Consider the following 15249-nt stretch of genomic DNA (forward strand, 5'->3'; position numbering starts at 1 on the left):
TTTGAAATTTGAACTGAATTGATCGTAACTTCTTATTCTGAATTTACTTTTACAGAAATAAAATTTATTAAATAGGTGCGAAACACCATCGATCAGCTAAATGTAGTCACAGAGTGACACATTTGGCCACGCTGTATCAATTAGGCCAAAGGTCAATGAATGACGTGAAGTATTGATTTTACCAATGTAAGTGATTCACGCTATCACATTCGCGCAATTTTCTAACATTAGATGATCATGATTCATGAATCGTATTCATCAGTCATTGAAAAACATAATATACTACAAAGATAATTTAAACGCATGATATACTAGCAGATCCGCCAGACGTTGTTCTGTACATCTATACATACATGTAAATAAAATCTGAGGGTCTGGTTGTAATATTGAAATAACCGTTATTTACTACATATATATGAATATATACGGTACATATACCAAGATAATATTTTTTACAATTTTTGTCTGTCTGTCTGTCTGTTTGTTCCCGCTAATACCTGAATTGGCAGGTAGCTGATGTAATAAGGAGTAATACTACGTTTATTTTAGAAAAATATTTTGTTTAAGAAAAATAAAGTAATGTTGCTATGTCCAAGAAACGGTTTAACTCTAAAAATAATTTATATGGCAAAACAACGTTTGCGGGGTCATCTAGTAATAAATAAAAATACAGTTTTTTATGAATTTGTCAATAATATTACATAGTAGCCTAAGATGGGAGGGATCCTCTTGTACTATAACATCAAGAATTATTTTGTAAAATATGGTCCCTGATGCTCTATTGAAATTACTTCACAGAAGAACTGTCAAACCGTGCGTCAATAAATTCTCTCATAGAAAAAATGTACATACAAACATGTACAAAAAAAATTAAATAAAAATAATAATGGGTCTCTCAAGTTGGACTAAACTGCACTCCATGGAGTAATCCCCATCTTTCTTCTTCTTCTTCACACGGGCGGTTTCCGCAACTCGACATCATGTGGGCCTATTTTACGTGCGAGGGTGGTAGAGACTACTCCAACCAGCCAAGCCCCTCCAAGAAGTCATCCCCATTAAAATCCGTTCATTAGTTTAGGAGTTCACTGGAATAAACATCAGGACATAAATATTAAGATTTTCTTGTACCCCTTGTACTATAATTACTGCTTCCCTTATCCCTAGAACCGATACGTTTTTAGTTTTCAACCAATGAATTACGTATTTTGACAGAACTGAAATATACAGCTGTAGCCTAATTTCTGCGGGTGTGATGATGAAAACTTATGAATCAAATAGGCTAAAGGTCAGGTAACCAACGCTAAGTCTGTGAAAATTCAAAATGATCGTGACCAATGACGTTCTGTCATTGATCGTGATGCATATATTTGTATACCGAGGTGTACATGATAATGCACATATTCAGTATATTACGTACATACCTAATGGATGAAAGTCTACGATTCGAAAAATATATAAACCTGACAATTTCATATTGTATTTATCGTCTTAAGGTTTTATATAAATTAAAACAATACTTAAATTTGGTGGTGTTAAGTGATCACCCCGCCCACATTCTCTTGCAACACCAGAGGAATCACAAGAGCGTTGCCGGCCTTTAAGGAAGGTGTACGCGCTTTTTTTTAAGGTACCCATGTCGTATCGTCCCGGAAACACCGCACAAGGAAGCACATTCCACAGCTTTGTAAACCGCACTGTGGAGGACCGCCACACATCCAGATGGTGGGGATGATATCCTAATTTGTGGCGTGTCATGCGAAGGTGGAATTCGGCGGCAAGAATTCTCTCGTCCTTTCTAAATTTAATTATATTATGGACACCGTTTTTAGCCCACGACTAAATAGTTAACCTAAAAACGCCATACAGCGAGTGCAGAATGCGTGCGCAGATTTTGTTGGAATATTTCTCCTCGTAGTCACGTTACACCATATCTCAAAAGTACTCAAAATGGACGGAAGAAGGCATTTACACCTTGCTGTGTTACTCTTTGGCATAATTGCTTGGAAAACACCAGCATAGTTATATCAAAAGTTAGAATGGCTTGGACAGCATAAAGCTTCGAATGTGGATACGAGATCCGCTTTTCGTATATTAGCTATTCCTAGCCATCGCACTGCTGCGTTTCGGGGAAGTTTTAGGTATCAAGCCATCAAGTGCTGGAATGATTTGCCACCTCCAAATCAACTTAGAAATACCATTCAAAATAAAAACTAAAAATTACCTACTTACCGACATTTATAAACTTATGTAACTGCTTGTACCTCTTTTTAATTTTATACCATAATTTATATTAAAATATATTTATTATTAATAACCACATATTTTTTGATTTTTCAATCGTTAAGAACTAAATGATTTTTAAGAGTTAAAGTACAAAAATTTAATCTATACTGCCTTTATTTACTGATTTCTAAGGACTAACTTCTATTGAATTATATTCATAACTATAATTGAAAAAATGACTAGTCGCTGCTACTCCAGGACTCAATAATGTTGGGGCTACACAAAACCAGTGCTACATTGGTGCCACACCATTGCAGGTTATTACTGAGCTAGCTCCATTTGGTGACATTCACTGCCGCACAGTACCTTTTTCGTTTTTAGCTATAAATTGTATTAATTTATTGGTTTTATTTGTTAGTTCTAAGAATTTATTACTCATTCTGGTTTGTTATTTATTAATTGTGTGGTGGTGGCTTATTATCAATAATTTTTTATTCTATTCTATTCTACCTATATAACAAAGTATATAACGAGGTGGCAAACGGACAAGTTAGTTTCACCTGATGGAAATTAAATTAAAATTTTAATATGTTTTTTCCAAATAGGATTTAAAATCACACACTGAACGTCAAAAACTACCACCCATTTGAAATAGTGTGCCTGGGCAAAAAAAATACGGGCGCAAGCAACTCGGCGGGCTTTATTGTAATTGAATAAAAATAATGATTTATTTCTTTTTTACACACTACAGCAATGTGATACAATCTAATATGGTACAGTAAAAAATTATAATTAAAGAGCCTGAGGTTGTCCGCTCCATTCCCAGTGTGTGGTATCAGAAAATCATTTATGTTATACAAACAAATGTTTCTTAACAATTCTTTTAAATTTCGTTAAGCGAAGTGTCATCTGTAATCAATACTGCCTTGTGTTTTTTTCTACAAGGTTCGGTAGATTTTATATATGTAAATTAGGAAGAGGAATGTTCACAGAATAGACCCTTGTGGTACCAATCCCCATACCGAGAGGAGTCCCAGAAGATCTTCTTCCATTAACATCGACCTTCTTGGATGCAATTATTTAAATATGAGATCAGAAGATCGAGCGCAGATCCATAAAACACAGATAACATAGTGACATAGCTTCCTGACCACCATTGAATGTTGAACACAATCGAAAGCCTTAGATTAATCACAGACTTTTATTATCCAAGCGCATTCTGTGATTCCTCCCAGTCCTCAAAAATAAAGTTCAACACCTGCATTCGAAGTCGATCGTCCCCTAGTAAAGTAAAATTGTGTTATATGACGTAACTTATAAGTGTTAAGGTGAGTAAACTTTTAGCCTAAAATAATATTTCACCGAAATAGGACGATAGGTATTTGGGTCAAAGGTGTGAAAAAGGTCAAACACGCCATCAATACAACTATTATAAACTATTGCTAGATATGGTGCTATGACGTCCATTACTGAACTTATTATTTTTACAGGTAAGTATGCCTCATATATCTGCAGTATTTTTTTCATTTCTAGAGATCTTTAAGTTTTAATTGCTGGGCTAACAAAACTCAGTTTGAAATTCGTTTACATTCTTTAACATTTTCCAAAAGAAATGACTGAACAATACTGCTTCAAATAGAAACTGAAATGTCAGAAAAAAATCTCAAAAGCAGAAGCTACTTCCTGCTGAAAGTGATTTCTAGTATTGTTTATTATTAGATTATATTAACAATTGCAGTCTTTCGCTCTTCCAGATTCCCAGTTAATAAATTTCCACGTAGTTTACACTTTATTTGATGCATTTTTAATCATTTGTCTACACCTGCCAACTTTGGACTAAATTTCTCAAAAAGTCATACACGACAATGCGCGTGCAGTACAATGATGCTTTTCGCATATTGATGGGATTGCCTCGTGTATGTTTGCTGAATCGAGGGTGCCTGATTTCTATGCTGTGATTAGAAAAAGAGTTGCTTCTCTCTCCGCAAATCTCAGAACCGCATTCTCCAAACGGTTTGTGACGGGATGCCTAGCAATATTTTTCAATATTGGCTATCTGTGCATAAAAACTTAGTTACTTATAATTATAAAAAAAAAAAACAAAAATAGTAAATAAATGACGGTGCCATGACCAAGACGCCTGGGAAGAGCTTTATTAACCTTTCCAGATAGATTATAAGTTTTTGTGTAGATATATTTTAGCAATTATCTTTATATAATGTATTAGAATATTACAACTTATTTGTTTCATAATATGTATAGTGGGTAATTTCCCCTTTAATAAAATCTTATTATTATTATATGCTTTGCCTTAGCAATGGTGCATTCTTACCTTCATTCTTTAAGTGATTTAGAGTATATTTTCACATTCATAAGATAAGAAATATCATGATACAATAATGATTTCTCTCTATATAGTTTATATAGCCGTTGTCTGCTCCTAGGAATACCAGCTGTTGACCAGTCATTAAACGACAAGAGGGAAATGTAGGTATATTCAAATAGCCACTATAATAAAATATTAATTTATTATTTGATAATCATTACAGAAGGTCGCCGTACGAACCGCCCCGAAGCCGCCTCAACATCTAGGGCGAAATATTTTTAGACTTCTATCAGTAACCTATATTTTGGGCTTAACAGTTAAAAAATATCAGTTGTTGTAAACTAAATCACGCAAAAACTTATATTAAAAGTACAACAATTTTAAATTAAAATTCTAAGTTTTATTTATTTATTAAACTGTTCTAGTTGAGTTCACACCTGTGTTCCAATTTCTAGATCGCAGTTTTAGATATAACACCTATAAGAATAACAGCTGTCTGTAGCTATGCTGTTTTTACGAAATTATTTGTAACATTATGCCAATGGAATCAATTCTGTGTCAGGAGAGATTTAGTATAATAATATTACATATTATTACCATAGGTTAGAAAACCCTAATAGTTACATAAACATATTGTTGCTAAAATGTGAACAGATTGGTCCCTTGGCATTGCGAGTTGCGAATCTATTCTCTAGAATATCATTGATTATTGTCGTAAGAGGCAAACCATTACCATTTTAATAAATACATACATCATCTATAGGATAATTCGTATGGATGCTGTATGTTCTATCAAGGTGAGGTTCTTATAGGCAACTAACTTCCTTTTTCAAGAATCCTGAGCGGCACTGCATTGTAATGATCAGGGCGTATCAATTTCCATCAGCTGAACGTCTTGCTCGTCTCGTCCCTTATTTTCATAAAAAACTAACTTCAAAATAAAATTTTAGTTGAATAAAATAATTTCATAGAGTTAGAAGTTACGTAATTGTAAATTAATATTCACAGTAGATATATATTTTCGGGGGTCTCTGAAAATGTTAATCTGTAAAGGCCTATAAAAGGTAAAACATAAATAAAAAATGGTACTTTTATGCAAACTAAGATTACGGTTAAAATAATACGCGTTTGAATCATTTGATATCTATTTTATCCAAATGAACCTTAATCATAGACAATTAATTCTTGAAGTCATGTGACATTAAACTGTTTTCCTTGTCTATTTTCTTATGAGAAAAAGAGAGGAAAATACGTTGACCTGATGGTTAGTGACACCCTGTCAATTACAATACAGTGTCAGTACACAGTACACACAGTATTCTTGAAAAACCCAGTATTCTGAGTGGCAATTGCGCTCGTCACCTAATATAAGTTGTTACCTCTCATCAGCCCCGTCATGTCACCAGCTACGACGCCCTTCAAATCAAAACACAATAATGCTTGCACATTACTACTTGACGACAGAACAAGAGACCGCACCACCTATCCGGCATCCTGTGTAAGAAAGCCTACATTACAGATGCGGGTAACGATAATCAAGATAACATATGAAGCCTGAGGAATTTAAATATGATCAATGTGATATCCGAAGCTTATGATTGGGTTCAACTCACAACATTGGTCAAGAAACAGAGCCACAACCTATGACGTAAAAGGAACAGCTGCTCTCGATGTTTTGGGGCTTCTATAGATATTATTCTTGAACCGCTTTTTTTTTGGAAAAGGAGGACAAACCTGATGTTGAGTGATCACCGCCTCCCACATTTCCCATGGTTTCAAGGGTTCCCATGTCCATGGGTGGAAACACCACACAAATTACACAGAAGCACATTCCACAGCTGTAGAACGTGGAAGAGAGTTCTTTGAATACCGCACTGTGGAGGACCGCCACACTCCAGATGGTGGGGATGATATCCTAATTTGAGGCGTGTTGAGCGAAGGTGGAATTCGGTGGCAGGAATCAGGTGAAACAGCTCTTCGGAACAGAAGTAGAAGACACACAATGAAGTGACGTCTCTACGCAACGCCAAGTGATCCAGCCGTTCACAGAGCACTGGGTCCCCAACAATTCGAGCTGCTCTGCTTCTCTTCCTAATAGAACACAATTTTTTTAGGGTTCCGCACCTCAAAACGAAAAATTGGAAACCTTATAGGATCACTTTGTTGTGGGTCCGCTCGTCTGCCTGTCTGTCTTGAAATCAAATTAATGAAATGAAATGTAATTATTTATTTTGCTTTGGAATAGGGTATGTCCAGATCTCAAATATTACAATTTGTCCTTAACTATAAAAAATATTTTCAAGCAGTTTTTAGAGTCTTTTTTTTGTCTTCTTGTTTTCTTTGACAGTATTTTGAAGTCCTCATCCAATTTATTACATAATTTTATACACGTGCTATGGCTGTTTTTCAGATTTTATTGTCAAGACCCTTTATCTCGGGAAAGCGTGGAGGTATCTCGTTGAAATTAAAATGATATACTCAACTTTACAGTCTCTTCAAGCTATGAAATTTTTTTAAACTTCTAAGTTAACGTTAAAAATAGATATGGGGTACAACACTCTGAAGTGAATAAAAATTTATAGGGTACTTTTCGTTGACCTAGAACTATGAAATTTGGCAAGTAGTAGGTACCTTCTTATGCTACAAGTACAGGGAAAAGTCTGAAAAGTGTATATTTGTAATTAAATCGTGAAAAAATAGGGTCGTTAGGCCAGGAACAGAGTGGCGGTTCATTTTTGAATTAAGTACATGTGATACCCCACATGATACGGTTAACTTAAAAATTTTATGAGGTTTCAATTTATGAAGTAGAATGAAAAAAAAAAAACCTTTTCCATTTTTATAAATATGGGTAAGTACCTACCTAGTATTGTGAGATGTGATATATTCTTTATGTATATACAACAAAATTTTCAAAATAAACGAGAAAGTGAAAATCATAATATTAATGCCACAAACTTGTTATTCCTACTAAGCCGCTTAGATTTAGGCAGTTTGTAATATGCTTTTATTAGGAAGGATCCAGATAACGTAAAAAATACATGTATTGGAAAACTTAATAGAGTTTTAAATAAAACTTTGTTTGATAAATGTAACTACTGTACATGAATTATTAATAAATAAACGGTGATCACATTTTGTGAATGAGGCATTCGGAACCGCGCTCTTATGAAATAAATATTTTACACAACTTTTGGTTGTGTATCTTCATTCGTGTACGCTCCATCGAACTCTTTTTTTCTGATTGTATCACTCTTATTTTTAACGTCCCGTTAAGAAAATTGAAAATTTTCAAAAATTCGGATAGTTATTGGTTTCCCCCATTTTTCGAAAATCGAGTTTTCATCAGAAATCGACGTTTTAAGGTCCTAGGAAGAACGAACGGCTCGACCTATTTCATCGCGGTTGGCGTCATTCGAAAGGGATTGACCAACTTAGATTTTGAATACGATTCGGACCGGTAGATTTTAACAAATTTCAAAAATACTAAAACGAACACATTTTCTTTCATAGGTATTTTTTTGGAATAACTTCTAAACGGCTCTACTGATCGATTCCGAAAACTAATCAGCTCTTAACATCAAAAAAACCAGATCGATCGCCACCAAGCCGGTTAAAATCGGTTGATTTGTTCTTGAGTAGAAGAAAGAAAAGGAATAAGTGTTTTTTTTGGAATTACTTATTTTATTATTTTCAGAATGATTTTTTCAATTTACTCTGAAATTTTATATCTGATCAAATGCATGTTCTGACTTCTTTTATAAAGAGCTCAAAACATAGAACAGCTCCAAAAGCCTCAAATAACACAAATTATATTTTTGAGCTCGAAGAGCTATGTTTGGTATCAGCGGGAAGTTGCAGTGATGGCCTTTAGGGTCAACCGTTTTCCAAATTTATTTTAAACAGAAGTGTCTACTATGTATCCTACTGTTACTAAACGTAATGAGCTTGTTAGGTAAACTATAAATAATAAAATATATAATCAAACGAGTAAGGCTTCATTTATCTGGTACATAATGTTATATGTCAGGCTTATTTGGTGTAACTAAGAGAGGTATAATTGCATCAGATCTGGTTCGTACAATATTACATAAAAACATCACCAGCTATCCTGACTGTCGTTTTCAACCCGCTGGTTACTTTTACCCAGTTGTCAACTTTACACAAAAACATAGACGTAGTGATTACTAACTACTGTAGTAAAATTATCGCTTTTAAGATAGGTATGGAAACAAAGAAACATAATTCAAGATATACCTTCAATATATTAGCCATAAAACGAAGTTTGTGTCAATTTCAAGATCCAGGAAACATAATGGGAAACATTTGTAAATACCGCATACTTTACATCACAGTCTCTGGGCTGCACCGCTAGCACTCCCACCAATTTATCAGCCTGATACAGCGGCCCGAACTCGTGGATGAAGCAGTCCTCATGATCTGATAGGTCTACGCAGATGAGGCTATCATCAGTCAGCAGCCCCATAGCCTCGTAGCAGCGAATAGGGTCCGCCAACTTCATGGCGTATTTATCGAAATCATTAATCAAATAAACCCTTCTGTCCATTGTGGATACAGTCTTCCAAACGCTAGCCTCCAATTTAAAAGCTGGACTCACATCAAAGGTTGAAGAGCGCAGGCTTAGAGGCTCTTCAGAGTTAAACTTGGCAACGGCAATGTCGTAAATGGGTAACGTGTTGCTACTGTTAAATTTTTCGTGAATTCGCCAGTACAGGATGGGGTAGGACTTGCTTACGTTTCGAGCAAAGTCCTGGAGTAGCAGCACGCGATGTGTTGCACCTTTCTTTCTGCAGTGCGCTGATGTGACGATCCATTTGACGAGCACGACGCTGGCGAAGCACGTGAAGGACCAGGAAGATGAAGTATTTCTTGCGATCGCGGCGACGTACGGGAAGCGCTCTGCTATTGCGATGCTGTTGTTCTCGTTCAGTGATATCACGGCGATGGACTTGGCCACCTTGTAGACGCCGGCACCGGAGAAGTAGTCTCGCTTCCTCTCCTCAACGGTGATGTCAGTCGCGAACTTGACCATCACGCACACGGCCATTATGGCCACGAATATGATAATAGTCAGTATGATACATGCCGCTTTCATGTTGCTACAAACACATTTTGTTTATTTAAACGGTGAAGTGACATTATTGTTAAATGGACATGTGCTATGACAGATTCTTTGACAAATAGAAAAACAGGAAATGTAACCTCATGACAATAAAATTACCTACATTTATTTATTTATTTAATTTAGGTACAAAAACGATTACAAAGTAAAACATGTGTAATATAAAATAAAAATAAAGATCTTATCACTATAAAATTGTTAATCTAACTATATTATTTACAATCAGCGTTATATTATTTACAATCACATTGAAAATATGTAAGTACAACTAATATTTGAGTTCTATGGTACAGTGCTTCTTAATTGTTATTTTAAAATTATATAAACTTTGATTAAATATGTCAATTTCACAATTTTAAATACTATTTAACTCGTTATATAATTGGCACATACGATGAAATGGATTATTATATGCGACATTGTTGTAACAGTGCGGTATTGCAAAAATTGTAGGCATACGAGTGGCTTGCTTGCGAGTAATAAAGTGAACATCTGTTGATAAATCATTGCTAAAAGTCCCATGCACAATCCTGTGTAGGATAGCCATGTCAGCAATTTCTCGCCTGCATTTAAGAGTTTGAAATTTAAAATATACCAAGCGGTCCTCATACTCAGGTATGGCTCGTCTCAATCCCATTCTTATACATAATTTTCTAATGAATCGCTTTTGAACTGTTTCTATACTATCTTTGTCAGCTTTGTAAATGGGTGCCCAGACTGAGGAACAGTACTCAAGTTGCTGTCTTACTAGTGAGGTGTAAAGTATCTTTAGCGAATCTATGTGCTTGAATGGTTTTGATGTGCGCATCATAAATCCTAGCATCCTACTTGCTTTTTTCACTATGGTTTCATAATGATGTTTAAAACTTAATGATGAATCGAACCACACACCTAAATCACGTAGAACACCAACCCTGACTAAATTGGTACCATCTATAGAATAGTTAAAATTCATTGTATTCCTTTTTTTTGTGAAGCTAATAAATTGACATTTTTTTATATTTACTGACATGTCGTTAGTTTTACACCATTCATTTAAAGTATTAAGGTTATCCTGAAGTAAATAGCAATCTTCAATTCTTGATATCTGGGTGTATAATTTAATATCCTCAGCATAAGCTAAACATTTATATGTCATTTTATTAAGAAGGTCATTGATGAAGATCAAAAATAGCAGGGGTCCTAAATTTGAGCCCTGAGGGACCCCGGAAGTGGGTTCAAAAGGAATAGATTCAAAACCATACAATGCAACTATCTGGGAACGATTCATGAGATAACTATGTAACCAACGATGAAGATTACCATCAAAACCTAAGTGTTCTAGCTTGTTTAAGAGAATAAAATGATTGACCCGATCAAAAGCTTTAGAAAAATCAATATACACTGAATCCACTTGGGATTTACTATTAAAAGATTGACATAAGTAATTTGAATATGTTAACAAATTGGATGCAGTAGACTTACCACTGAAAAATTCGTTTATACTACCGTGCCTTAAAAGATAAAGCAATATAATTTGGTCTTTATTTTTTTTATGAAACATATTGTTTCTTAAGCCTGCATGGCAGCCATTTTGTAAATCTCATTTTAATTTTAATTATTTGTTGTTATAGCGATAATAGCAGGTAAGTGATATACTGGGTTATTGGTAAATTATTATAACGTATTGCCGTATATCAGGAGGTGATCATCACCATTCATCATTTCAGCCGGAAGAAGTCCACTGCTGGGCAAAGGCGGGAGGCCTTTGCCAAAGATCGCCATGACGATCGGTCCTGCGGTCATCCAACCTATTCCGGCGATGTTAACCAGATCGTCGGTTCATCTTGTGGGATGCCTACCAACACTACGTCTTCAGGTACGTGGTCGCTATTCGAAGACTTTACTCCGAAACGGCCATCTGTCCGTCAAGCTACGTGCCCTGCCCACTGCCACTTCAGCTTCGCAAAATGTCTAGGCTATATCGATAACTTTGGTTCTCCTACGGATCTCATTTCTCATTTCTGAATTGGTTTCGCAAGGAAACTCAACTTAGGAGGTAATGGGGGTGACTATTTGCGATAAATAAAAACTGAACTATTATTGAGTTATTAGGTTTTTTAGCGTTTAAAACAAAAAAAGAAAGATTGTGTGGTTTTATGAAACCACGGTAAAAGTGAAACTTTTTTTCACATAATAGACATTTAACTAAAAAACAAACATAATAACATGGAGCACTGGCATAAATGAGTAATAGTCTATACACTACACGGTCAGCTGCAGCGAACTATAGGCGCCGCCCGACCGTCACGCGACATGCAACACACAGACGAAAAAGTTTGAGACGATGTAATAAAAGTTTCACTTTAAAAGATGTTATGAAACTTGGCTTGCAGATTATATAAAAACATGCCCGTTTTCTTGCATTACAATGCATAACAATTAGGAACATATTATTTCAAAGATCCTGAAAAAAATTCGCGTTCGAAATAAACTTAAGGTCGTTCTTTAAAATTTCCAAAAAATTCATTAAAAACAATAATAACAAAAAATACATACACTAAATACAATTTAGAATCAGTAACAGTTTAGTAGTAATAATAATTAAAAATTAATAATTTGAAACAATTAAGACATTTGAGCCTAAATTAAAGCTCTTGCTCGAAGTCATTTCATGTAACCACATGCATAGTAATCAACCGGCGCGGCGTTAAGTCCGGACTCCTCGCAGGCCACGCAATGGGTCCTCACACCCTGGCACCAGTTGCATGCACTTCAGAATCAAAATTAAACTATACACAAGGTTGTTTAATATTAAAACTGCTAAGAATGAGGACAATCAGATACACAATATAATGTGAAATAAATTCGGACAGACACACCCTTTAAAAGAAGACACATTAGAAGACACAGGAACACATTTTTAAGAAAGGGATTTATTTGTGCTTTTGATGGCCTGTAGTAAGACCTAACTATGGAATAAATAACTCGACATGCAAAATGTTCATTAAGTAGTTGCTGCAGATCAGGAAGAATTGCTATTATCATTGCTGCATTGATCTCTTCACGTCGTTGTTCCTCCATGGTGCCCATGAAATATAACTGTTAAAATTTATGGTGTGCATCTTCGAGAGATTGCAATGATCCAATTTGATGGTGAATCTGTCCTTGTGTCTACAAAATCAAAAGCAAAGTCCGTATTACTGATTTGTAAACACTTATTTTTAGAATTAGTATACACAATACATAGGAATAAGTATAGTACGTATGTTATTCTTCTACTGTATTGAATATCGGATTAAGTCGTCGTTCTTAGACAATGTCTGCCCCAATTGAGGACATTTGGAAACAAACATTGTATTTGAGTGTTTGCTAGAAAATGTCGACCAATGTGAATGCTAGTATGCAAGCTGTAATCAGTACTGCAATCGTATCGAAACGCTGCTCGATTCAAATCAGTACTTCATAAATTTCTTCTTGTGCGTCGAAAATTATCTAGTTGTTGATCTCTGAGGTTTACTGGCTGCCTCGCTTTGCTCTTGTGATTCAGAAACACAACGTCGAGCCCATGCTAACGCGGTGCTTTTTACCTGCAATTTCTTGTTCTTTGTCAGTCCAATTCGCAATGTTTCGAATCCTAGTTGCATTACGTCTATGTCGGGAAAGATGGCACAATAAGCTAATAGAAACTCGAAACAAACACACCCACCCAATGACATTCTATACATCTTATGTATAGAATGTTATATTACGTCATTGCACCCACCAGTCAACTTGAATAACATGACGTTCAATGTCAGTTGTATTTTATTACTCATGTAGCGTGAAACTAACAAAAAACTTCATTGAATTCTTTCTATTCTCGAGATGTCATGAAAATGTCAATCCATACAAAATGTATGAGAAAATAAATGTTTTTATAATAACATTTTTTTGTGATTTTTGCGATATTTTATTACTTATTATCCTATTCTGGACTAAGAGTAACCCAAAAAATCAAACAACAGAAAAAATGGTCTAGCCGTTCTTGAGTTATAAAAGGCGTAACTAACACGACTTTCTTTTATATATATAGATATAGATTGAAAAACAATAATTATTTTTGATGTCAATGTGCCGAGAAAGATACTAAACCTAGGTTATTTACATTTAAGTTAACTATATTAGTTAGACACAATAACTGTTCTTGAATATTTTTAATTGTAATTTCTAATATCTCATGGAAGTTATATTATCATACTAGCGAGAGTAAAGTATACTTTTATTGTAACATCCGGCTATCATTTGTCCTTGTTCCAACTCATCCGTTTTTAATATTTCTTACATTGACTGAGTTGTCCAAAAGCAGTCTCGTTCACGTAGCAGTTCCGCCAAGCGGATGTAATCGCGTGTGACACAAATCGCAGACACGACAGAGTGGTGGGGTGTGCCCGACGCGGCTGAACCCTCGCCAGTCGCTGACAGTAAGATGTTAGCCGGAATCACGATGCACTGGCCGAGCTATTGATCTCGCAAAGTGCCGCCAATCAACTTACAGACATCCAAGATGTAAAGAATATGGATGTGAATGTTTAATGTCACATATTAATTTATGAGCAGCAATCTAAAGAAAAAACCACAGACTTAGGGCCATGTACATTATATTTTATTATAGTATATATGTAAATAATGTAATAAGAATCTAGATATAATTCTTTGTTTACGCTAAGAAATCGTACAAAAGATAAAATTAAAAGAATCTTCAAACTACTTTATTGTACTTTACTTTTTTCGGCAGATTTTGGTGGGGAATTATTTATACGACAGGCACATATTTCAACTTCATAATTCGCCTGATTTTGTATGAGAGAGTCAGTGTCAGCTGTTTATGGTTTTTGTCCATTTAATAAAACAGAAAAACTCGCTACGTACGGCTGTTACATCGGGATATCAATGTTTTTCTTCTCCCAAAGGCTGCACTTGTATTTCTTATGGTTTTGCCACACAACATCACTAATCTACCAAAGTTTTTTTGTTACTTAGCAGTTTCTGTAATAAATAGATTTATTTGTAAATAAAAAGTAAAATAAAAAGCTGAAAACTCGGATTTGGCGAGTTCAGAAAAAGCCAATCAATATAACGGAAGTCAAGTTGGTCTAAATAAATTGTGTTATTTCCCTACTATTTTGGAAATATATAAAAGCTCTATGTAGTTGTTATTTAGTAATTTGCCTCGATCATTTTAGTACATAAATATTTTTGTAACAGTTAAATCGGCTTTCTAACTGGCTACTACAACGATGGTTGGATATTTTGTTATAAATCAATGTTTTGAAATATATTTACAATCAATCAGCTCGACTCGCTTATCGGTCGGATCTGCTTGGTACCAAAAGGCTCGCAACTATACTTTTACAATAATTGGGAGTTGGTATTTGTAAAATTTAAAGAGAAGTTTGTTCAAAACAGGCTTCAAAGCTACGAACTGAAGGAGTATCTAGGAGCAGCACTATTTGATAACTCCCTCTTTACTTCACCAGACCAGACGTGAAAAAAGATTTCATTCTGATGTCGTTGATATGAGTCGTTTTGCTTCTGA

The 15249-nt window shown here is 35.0% G+C and overlaps 1 protein-coding gene across 1 annotated transcript; it reads right to left on the minus strand.

The window, feature by feature from the left end:
* Positions 1 to 8794: 8794 nt before the first annotated feature.
* LOC126971451 (chymotrypsin-like elastase family member 2A) lies at positions 8795 to 9713 on the minus strand. Its single transcript, XM_050817773.1, has one exon. It carries the CDS (start codon positions 9663 to 9665, stop codon positions 8817 to 8819), a length of 849 nt encoding a protein of 282 aa, XP_050673730.1. The 5' UTR covers positions 9666 to 9713; the 3' UTR covers positions 8795 to 8816.
* Between the last annotated feature and the right edge of the window lie 5536 nt (positions 9714 to 15249).

The sequence above is a fragment of the Leptidea sinapis genome, chromosome 23, assembly GCF_905404315.1.
Source record: "Leptidea sinapis chromosome 23, ilLepSina1.1, whole genome shotgun sequence".
NCBI classification, from domain to species: domain Eukaryota; kingdom Metazoa; phylum Arthropoda; class Insecta; order Lepidoptera; family Pieridae; genus Leptidea; species Leptidea sinapis.

Excerpts from the sequence above, each read along its gene's own strand:
- LOC126971451 (XM_050817773.1), bottom strand. The coding sequence starts at position 9,665 with ATGAAAGCGGCATGTATCATACTGACTATTATCATATTCGTGGCCATA.